This window comes from Phodopus roborovskii, unplaced genomic scaffold (assembly GCF_943737965.1).
Source record: "Phodopus roborovskii unplaced genomic scaffold, PHOROB, whole genome shotgun sequence".
NCBI lineage: Eukaryota > Metazoa > Chordata > Mammalia > Rodentia > Cricetidae > Phodopus > Phodopus roborovskii.
Window position 1 is genome coordinate 36,545,543 of NW_026126525.1, and position 10,595 is coordinate 36,556,137.

Here is a 10,595-nt window from a genome sequence, read left to right on the forward strand (position 1 = left end):
ACATATGTAGTTAGTCACTGTGTGGCAGAAAATTCTTGACTGTAGTTCTATTTGAAACTGGCCAGGGTGTAATAAAAAGGTGCACCATTACAGCTAGCTAGTCATGAGTTGTCTCGAGCAAAACAGTCTCAAACCGGTTTTAGGGTGATGTTTGTAGTTCCGATGCATCAGGTTGAGTCAAGTGGAAATGATGATGTGGGGCCCCATCTTCTTTCCAGAAAGTTCAAAGACTGCTGTTAGGAATCATTATTATTCCTTGTGGAAAAGTTACACATCAATATTAAAGTAAAATTTTCAAGTTTTAAGGTATGCATTAGGGAAAGACAACAATAAGCATTAAAAAGTATGTGAGAAAATTAGGATTTCAGAGAGAAAATTGCATAAGATATGAGTCCCCAGATTTTGTTTCTTTTGCCTTACACCAATTGGCTTCTTGATTTAAGGCAGAAACCATGAATTTAATCTTAACAACATGATTGAATTTAGAGAAGGAAAGCCAAATCCAACTCCAAAGCCATATGGGATCATACTTACAGCTTCCTATTGAATATATCTATAGTACATATAAGATATATATGTATGTATGTATTGCGGTAAATAAGGATCAGGATAAACAAATAAGCCGAATAGATGTTTATTCAGGGAGAAATAACTTACAACCTAGACAGATGAACACCAGGAAATTCAACCCGATCCTCTCCTGTCCGAGTCACGCCAGAAAGAGAGCGCCTTCCTGGCCCCCTCCGACCTCCTTCCTCAGGTCACCTCCGCCCATAGCTCCACCCCCCAATGGGCGTGGTCAGTGCTACAGAAGGACTACCTCACTACACTTTTATTTTCTATATGTATTATAAAATATCATGTTGTACTCCTAAATATGTACAAAATGAAATAAAACTGTGATATATATGAAAAATGCTGAGTAAAATGAATCAAAACCCTGAAATTTGGGAAATAGCAGTTTAAAATTCACAAGGCATCTCAGATCAAATGTTTCCCAGCTCACAGGGTTTACTTTGAAGTTACAACACATTATATATGTACATATATATATATGTCCTTTGAGTTATGAGTAAACAAGTTTCAAAATATTGTTTTCAATATGTATTTATAAAACTTTGATTCATTTCAATCTTATCTCCTCAAATATTAACTACTGTATAATGCATAGTATGCTTTTAAAACACAGATTTCCTCAATTTTATTCCATTTCATTATAATTAGACTTTTATCTGTTCTTAGGCATTCATTTTTCTTCTTATTCCCATTAAATACTGAAGAATATCAATCATAATGTAAATTGTTTTTGGCTCCATTGTTCTTATTATTTTTTATACCCATGTTTCTGTAATCACTGAGAACATTGATAATTGTCCTTCCATCAGGTGACTGTTTTTTAATCTCCCCTTTCTCCATTATTATTTTTATATTGTGTAATCTGCATTTTGTACAATACGGGTACTGTTTAATATTAACAATAGCACTTGTAGCAGGTATAGTTGGTGGCTTCTGCATATAGTCTGGGCCTAGAGATCACCTTATATGGGCTTACTATGCTTTTTTCCATCTCAAAGTTTTCTTGAGCAAGTTGTTACAGGTTCAAGGCAGTCAAGAATATGCTCCAGGAACAACCAGGCTTTGTGTCTTGTCCCTCCTCCTGACGTGCTCCTCTTTCTTTCCTTATGTTTTTGTTGTATATGATCTATGTGAGCATGGGTGTGCACCTGCAATGATGTGTGTATAGAAGTCAGAGGATAAGTTTTGGGAATCAGGTTTTGCCTTCTATTTTGTTTTGCAGCAGGCCCTCTCTTGTTTTTGTTACTTAGCCCTTGAGGCTAACTGTCCTGTGAACTTCTGGATGATTCTTCTGTCTATGTCTTCTATGTTGCTGTAGGAGTGCTAGGGTTACAGATACATGCTACTACCTCCAGCTTTTCACATAGGATCTGAGGATCTGAATTCAGGTTGTCAGGCTATGCAGCAAGTGGCTTTTATCTACTGAGACACCTTTTATATATCTCAGGCTGCCTTCAAACTGGCTATAAGACTGAGGGTAGCTTCAAGCTACTGAGTTTCTTGCCCCTACATCCCCGCCCCAGTGCTGCAATTATACACCTGGCTATACAGTGCTAGTAATCAAACCCAGGGCTTTGTGTATTCTAGGCAAGCAGCCTGTCAACTTAGACACTTTGCTAGAATTTTTATGATACCCACTTTATCTATTTTTCTTTTTTTATTCCTTGTGCTTTTCTGGTTGTATTTATTTGTTTTTTGGTGTTGGAGACTAAGCTTGTGTCTTTGCACAAGCTGGGCTTGTACTCTAGTACTGAGTATTTTGTCTATCCCATCCATTTTTGTATATGTGTATGAGTGTTCATTTGTATGTGGCTGCAAATGTATGTATGGGTGTGCATTATGTGTGTGAATGTGGAGCCAGATGATAAAGTTGGGACATGTTCTGCATTTCTTTTTGAGACAGAATCTTCTATGGCCTAAAAGTCACCAAGTGAGCAAGGCATGCTGGTCAGTGAGCCCCAAGGACCTACTTGTCTCCACTTCCTTTGAACTCAAATGAAGACTATGCTCCACACTGTGTGCGTATGTGCCTGCATGTGTGTGTGTATGTGTGTATTAATGTGGATTCTGCTGACTGAAATCAGGTCCTCATTCTTGCAAAGCAATTACTTTAGCTACTGAACTACTCCCTAACTCCTCTTCTTTACTTGTAGTTACTCATATTTTTCTGCTGTATCAAGCACACTAATACATCTTCAACTTAATTTCCTTCTGGGTCGCTTCTTGCTACTCTCAGCTCTTTGAATTACTCTCAAAATAAATTAATGTTTCTAAAATTACTGTCTCAAGATCTGCTTTTCTGGGACTGAAACTTAATAGTTGTTCAAATACACACTCCCTTATACCTTCTCCTGGTTAGTATTTTGAGGGAATAAGACTGACCTGTATGAGGGCTGGCTCCTGACGAGGGTGAATACTCTCCCTCTGTCAGTTCTCTCTTGTAGAGGGCAGTCTTTTGTTGCATCCTTTCCACCAGGTTGTGTAGCTGGGCATCAGCATTTCCATTTATAATTGAGCCTTCAAGCAGTTTGTTCTTAAAGCTAAACAAGGAATAAAAAGGAAATTAGTCCCCAAGGAGATACATATTTTCTTTTCCTTGATTATTCAAGATTACTAATTTCTCCTTTTTGCAATTGGACAATACAATGAAAACACTAAAATAAAATGGAAACAGTTCTGGTTGAACACAGATTGCCATTGAAAAATTAGGTGGTATGTACTTGATGCAGCAGCACATATGCTATTAAGAATTTATAGTTCCACAAACAGCAAATGGCCGATCTTGACAACACACAACCTTAGGACCGTGCTTCCACAATTAAATTCTGTCTCTAGAAGAAGCAAAGCTGGTATGAAAGGCAGGACCTAAGATGAGACCATGACTTCATGGGATGATGGACATGTGGGTTTTGCTCCTAGAGTTAGCATATGATAAAAGCATGATTTACTTCTAGATGAGAAGGTGATACAGCATGCTGATCAAATCATGTGAACCCTCTGAAAGCAGAGTTTCTTTTGCTGACAACAGAAGAGAAAGTCAGAGATTCAAAGTTCGAAGGGAAGGGTTACTGGGTAGAAATTCCCTACCCCATAGGGATTTTTAAAAAGGAGGGTCACTGAGAAGAATTTCAGGAGCTCTCCAAGACTGTGACTTTTGAATAGCTGATAATATGAAAACAGGACTTTACTTCTATAACTATAAGGATCTGAGGGTTTTTTGTAATTAATTTTTTAGTGTTTTTATTATTCTAGTTCTTTTGCATTTCCATATACATGTTAGAATACTATTTTTTAAATTTTTTGTGTCTTTCACATCATGTGTCTAATCCCATTCATCTCCCTGTCCCTTTGTATTCACCCTCTGCTCTTGTACCTTCTCCCCCAAAACAAAATAAAATGCAATTTGAGAGAGAGAGAAAAACAGAAGAAATAAAGAAAGAAAAATCTCATCATGGAAGCTGTAGTGTGACACAGTATGTCACACACCTTACTCTCATCCACATATCTTTATTGGTAAGAGTTCATTGCAAAGAGTCATTGGTCTGGCTCCAGGCCTCTGGTTTCTGCTCTATTGTTGTTGATACTGGGCCCTTATTTTTTTTAAATGTTTTTAATTTATTTTATATAACAAAGTCCATTTAAATGAAAACAAACATTTATAGACAATATTTGGGAATTTGGGCGTTGTTCTTTCCAAACTACTTCCTGCTGGTAAGGGGCGCTGTCATGGGGGATTCAAAGAAGATTCAGAATTCCTGTCTGTGGTACTGGGCCCTTATTGGAACTCCTCTTGGATACCCTATTGTTTTTTTGTGTCATGGAGATCCTGCAGCTTTAGATCATCCAGACTGGCACCTTCACTTGCTCCAGCAGTTCATAGATTGGGTGGATGTTGGGGTGTGCCAAGTCATAACCATAGTTCTAGACATGGGTAGTTTCAGGGTTGGTCAGCCCTCCAGCTCTCTCCGTCCTCATGACCAGGGTGAGCTCTCTGGCATTGCCCTGGCTGTTCATCCTTTGCAGGGAAGGAACCAGTTCTGCTTTCATGTCCTCAGGGTAGGCTCTCCCACACCTATACCAGCAGGCCCAGTTCTACTGTGTTGCCCTGGCCAGGTGCTTGGTCCCTTCTCCAGAGTTCTGCAGCTGGTGAGGGTCAGGGACAGCTTTCCTGTTTTTATGATCTCCAGGCCACCTCTCATACCCACCACAGGCATCGAGGGTGTGGCACCTCTCCCCCTTCCTGTGCCACCATGTGACAGATGAGGGGCAGGGCCAGATCTCCCAAGCTCCCATTCTCAGTTCTGGTTCACCTGCACACCCACACTGATCAATAGGGTCAGCTCTACTATGATGCCCAGCTGAGGTGCAGGGCCAACTTTTCTAAGTTCTGCAGCTGGTAGAGGGGGGAGTCAGCTCCCTTGGCTGCCACAGGAGTCAGGTGTGATGGGGAGGGTATTTTTTACTTGCTTGCACCACATGGTGAAAGTAGGCATGGACATCTATCCTCCTCTTAAGCCACCAGAGCTGGCTCACTCCAATATGGTCAGCTCTACTGAGGATCCAAGTTTAGACAGTAACATGGACGAGTTTGAAAGTAGATTCTTTTGCAAAAGCTCCTCACTGAGCCCTTGCCTGGATTGGTTGACACCTTGATTTCAGCCTTGGAAGACTTAGGAGAGAGGTTAGCCAAGCCCTGGGTCTTCGATCCAGGAAACCTGGAGCTAATGAACAGGCAATGGTGTCAGCCTCTGAGTGGGTGGTGAATTGGTGTACAACAACAGAAAAACAATTCAACTGAATTTGTGTGTGTGTGTGTTCTGTAAACATTTTTCATGGATTAAATAAATAAATGATTTTATACTTTTCCAGAAATGATGCTATGAACAAGCAGAGCATTGACTGGAGACAACACTGTGGTCACAGATGGAAACCCTTAAAGAAAACTCAAACCAAAATGGACCCATAATAAAGCTATCCACCCACTAGTGTCTGAGATTCCCTGGCACTTAGACCATGGTTCTGACTCCCTGAAGATTCTCATTTATAACAGTCTTCAAAACAGCAAATATTTCTAAACTAGAATTTTAGTAATGAAAAAATTATATGAAATTATTGTCAGCTGACATATTTTTATTTATTATTTAATATTTTAAAATTTTACATATAAATCCCAGTTCCCTTTTTCTCCCATCTTCCCATGCACCCCACTGACCCCACCATCCCATCCTCTCCCCAGGGAGGGTGAGGCCTTCCATGAGGGATCATCAAAATCTGTTTAGTCATTTGCAGTAGGGCCAAGGCCCTCCTCTGTGGCTCTAGGCTAAGGGAGTATCCCTCCATGGTGAGTGGGTTCCTGAAGTCCTGGGATTCATCCTGGTTCTACTGTCAGAGGTCCCACAGACTGCCCAGGCCTCTTAACTGAGACCCACTTTCAGGGGGTCTGGGTTGGTTCTATGCTGGTTTCCCAGCTATCAGTCTGGGGTCCATGAGCTCCCCCTTGTTCAGGTCAGCTGTTTCTGCAGGTTTCTCCAGCCTGTTTTGACCCCTTTGCTCATCACTTCTCCCTCTCTGCAAGTGGGTTCCAGGAGTTCGGGTCAGTGTTTAGCTGTCGGTGTCTGCTTTTGCTTCCATCAGTCACTACATGAAAGATCTAGCATGGCATGTTAGGTAGTCATCAATCTCATTATCAGGGAAGGGAATTTAAGGTAGCCTCTTTACTATTGCTTAGATTGTTAGTTGGATTCATCCTTGTAGATTTGGACATTTCTCTAGTGCCAGATTTATCTTTAAACCTATAATGGCTCCCTCTTTTATGATATCTCTTTTCTTGCTCTCCTCTATTCCTCTCCAAACTCAATCTTTCTGCTTCCTCATTTCTCCTCTCCCCTCCTCTTCTCCATTTCTTTTTCTCTTAACTCCCTCTCCACTCACTGCCCCCAGAATCCCCCCTCCCAATTTGCTCAGGAGATCTTGTCCCTTATTCCTTCTGTGGGGGACAATATATGTCTCTGTTAGGGTTCTTCTTGTTTCCTAGCTTCTCTGGTGGTGTGAATTATAGGCTGGCGATCCTTTGCTCTATGTCTAAAATCCATAAATGAGTGAGTACATACTACATTTGTCTTTTTGTGACTGGGTTACACTCAGGATGGTTTCTTCTAGTTCCAATCGTTTGCCTGTAAATTTCAAGATTCCATTGCCTCTTCCCCCCCCCCCCCGCTGAGTAGTACTCCATTGTGTAAATGTACCACACTTTCTTTATCCATTTTTCAGTTGAGGGGCATCTTGGTTGTTTCCAGTTTCTAGCTATTACAAATAATGCTGCTATGAACATAGTTGAACAGATGTGTTTGTTGCATGGTTGTGCATCTTTTGGGTGTATGCCTCAGAGTAGAATTACTGGATCCTGTGGGAGACTGATACCCATTTTCCTGAGGAACTGCCATACTGATCTCCAAAATGGCTGTACAAGTTTGCACTCCCACCAGCATGGAGGAGTGCACTCCTTTCTTCATATCCTCTCAAGCATAAAGTGTCATGTAAACCAATGGAATCAAATAGAAAACCCTGATATTAACCTACACACCTATAAAGACCTGATTTTTGACAAAGCAGCTACAATTATACAACGGAAAAAAGAAAGCATGTTCAACAAATGGTGCTGCATAACTGGATACTAGTTTGTAGAAGACTGCAGATAGATCCTTATCCACGCCATGCACAAAACTTAAGTCCTAATGAATCAAAGACCTCAATATAAATCCAGCCACACTGAATCTCTTAGAGGAGAAAGTGAGCTGGTACCCTTGAATGAATTGGTAAAGGAGACTGTTTCCTGAACATAACATTAGTATCATAGACTGACAATTAATAAATGGGATCTCCTGAAACTGAGTTGCTTCTGTAAGGCTAAGGACATAGTCAACATAACAAAACAGCAGCCCACAGAATGGGAAAAGATATTCACCAATCCCACATCTGACAGAGGGCTGATTTCTAATATATACAAAGAACTCAAGAAGCTAGTGACCAAAACAAATAATCCAATTAAAATTGGGGTACAGAACTAAGTAGAGAATTCTCAATAGAGGAATGTAAAATGACCGAAAGACACTTAAAACAAAGTGTTCAACATTCTTAGCCATCAGGGAAATGCAAATCAAAACAACTCTGAGATACCATCTTGCTCTTATCAGAATGGCTAAACTCAACTAACATCTTTTAAGTAACTTCCATTCTGAAAAAAAAACACAAGCATAGGACTATGGAGTATAAATTGTAATTAAGCAAGTATATTTTGTAACTATCTGCTCATCGTCTCACCTCTGCTTAGGGGTTTCAAATTGCAAATGGGAAACTTGTTCAATCTACTTAAGGAAATGCTCTGGTAAGCCATACTCAGGAACTTCTATCCCTACCTTCTCTCTCAATGTGTGTATCTACAAAGGATTATAGATCCCCAGACTATTTCCTTCCTTCATTCCTTCGTTCCTTCCTTCGTTCCTTCCTTCCTTCCTTCCTTCCTTCGTTCCTTCCTTCCCTCCTTCCTTCCTGCTTCTTTCTTTGTATTTTTGGGTAGACAGGTTCTCTCTGGAATTTACTATGTAATCTAAACTCACTTCAACTCACAGAGCTCTTCCAGCCTTTGCTTCCTGAGTTCTAGGATTAAAGCCAAGTGCTACTATGCTCATATTTTCATTCCTTATAATTATCATTCATGCTTCTTTCAGATGTCAAAGCTTATGACTACTCTTTTGAGTGGACTGAACCAAGAGAAAGATCACACTAGAGTAAGAGGTGAGTATAATCTTCAAGGCCCACTCCTAATGGCCTAATCTTCCCAGCTAGGTTCCATATCCTGATGTTCCACAATTTCCCCAAACAGTGCCACCACTTGGAAACCATGCTTTCACACAGAACCTATGTAGTGTATGTGTGTCTTAGAGTTTCTATCAATGTGAAAAGACACCCTGACCATGATAATTTTTATAAAGGAAATATGTAATTGGAGCTGGCTTATACATTCAGACTTTAGTCCAATATTGTTGTGGTGTGAAACATGGTGGCATGCAGGTAGACATGGTTCTGGAGAAGAACCCAGGAGTTCTAGATTTGGGTTGATAAAGAGTTTGGGCCTTGTTTGATTATTTGAAACCTCAAAGCTCACCCCCACCCCCCCCTCCAAGAAGGCCATACCTACTTCTACAAGGCCACATTTTCTATTAGTACTATCATCTATGAACCTGTGATGGTTTCATTAAACCATCACAAATGCTTTAAGATTTAAGCCATAATATAGATATTTGTCTGTTGTGCATGCAAGAAAAAATGAGGTCTTACTTTGGTATGCCTATTCAGTTCAAAGTGCCAACAGAATCTTGAGTAATAGGGTCATGTTTGTGTTACCAAGTGGGCATTAAAAATATAGTTCTGAAGGCAAGAACTTGATGACTATCAGTTCAAAAGATATTTGAAGCAACTTATGTAGATAGAATCACCCTAAACTGCAATCTCAAGGTCAAGGCAGCATATTTTCTTTATAGTCTTTGAGACTGAGGACAAGATAGATTTTTAATGATTGCTTATTCAATGAACCTGCTGCCTCTTACTTTTTGTTTGACCTTATTTGATTTGCTCCAATGCTTTAGAATTCTATAAAAAGCAAAGTTGAGTGTTGTTGGGTCATTAATTATAAAGTCAGGTACTTAAACTGTCAAAATGTCTAATTCAAACCCAGAGATCTGAGGAGAATATTTCTCCTTTTCCTGAAGTATCTATAAGCCCCAACTGACTGTGGAATTGCCACATAATCACACCAGTTTATACTGTGTGAATGTACCTTATGGGCAAACTATGGAAATAGAATTAGAAAGTGTGCTATTATTTCACACATGTGAAATATATTTCCACTATTACATATTTTTGGGTGTGTTGCCTGAAACATTAATGTAGCAGCCCATTTTCTTTTCTTTTTCTCTTGCTTCTTTTCCAGAGGACTTGTTGCTCTTCTTCTCTGCCCTTGCACAGATAGAAACTATAGACATGTTTCTCTTCAGGTTATTTTGTGACTAAACAGAAAAGGCAAATGGAGATGAAGAGACACATGTTTCAGGAAGTAAAGATGCATGAGGGTAAAGGAGGAATACCAGTGTTGAAAGCTCCAGCCCATATGTCTTATTGTACATTAAAAATCCATCCTCGTAAATATGTAGCGTAAGATTTGGTAAATGGAAAATGTTTTTAAATATTTTGATAAATAAATGAACACAGAAGGAAAGTGTTTTTAGAGCTTCTTGTAGAAGCATGTGACTGCCAAAACTTCTGCACTTACAGGAAGGAATAAAGTACTAGTTAGTAAGATTCAAATTTGGAGACTTTATTCTCTCTCTGTCTCTCTCTCTCTCTCTGACTGAATTAGCCACAGGTATGATTGTGACTCCACATGGGCATCTGAAATGGAGTTAAAAGAGAACTATGTTCAGTGTATAGTAATGTTCAGTGTATATTAAACTGGAATTATGAATTAAGAACAAAGATCTCTTTAAATACCATTCCATATGCAAGGCAGCTGGGAATTTGAGTCTGAGTATCAGAAGAGGGACTGAGCAGGAAATGTTGAGAACCACTGGTCTAGAGGACATGTTGGAAATTATTCTGTAGGTGAGATTACTAGCAAGAGTTACATGGAGCAAGAAAAGTTAGGAATTTATCACCCTGGAATTTGATGACATTCAATGAGTAGCATAAAAACAAGCAACTTAGAAGCACAAGTAGAAAGCTAGGTCTAAAAGAAAGAAATGTCACCAAATTTGAAAATGGAGGTCAGTGATGTCTTAGGCTGCACACAAAGCAGGGGCAGGAGGATTTTAATTTTTAGCAAGGAAGTTTTTATTGGTGATATTTAAGATAATTGGTAAGTAAAACTTGTAAGTCCACCAAATTTTGTCATTTTCTCCACACCCTTAAGTATTGTGTTTTTTTTTTTTTTTTTTTTTTTTTTTTAAATCACACAGAACATGCCT

The 10,595-nt window shown here is 39.5% G+C and overlaps 1 protein-coding gene across 1 annotated transcript in view; it reads right to left on the bottom strand.

The window, feature by feature from the left end:
- Positions 1-10,595, bottom strand: part of Cngb3 (cyclic nucleotide gated channel subunit beta 3) — a 174,275-nt gene that overhangs the window by 81,188 nt on the left and 82,492 nt on the right. The window contains exon 4 of the mRNA XM_051198109.1: positions 2,959-3,116. Within this exon, the coding sequence (XP_051054066.1) occupies positions 2,959-3,116 (158 nt within the window). The remainder of the gene's footprint in view (positions 1-2,958; positions 3,117-10,595) is intronic.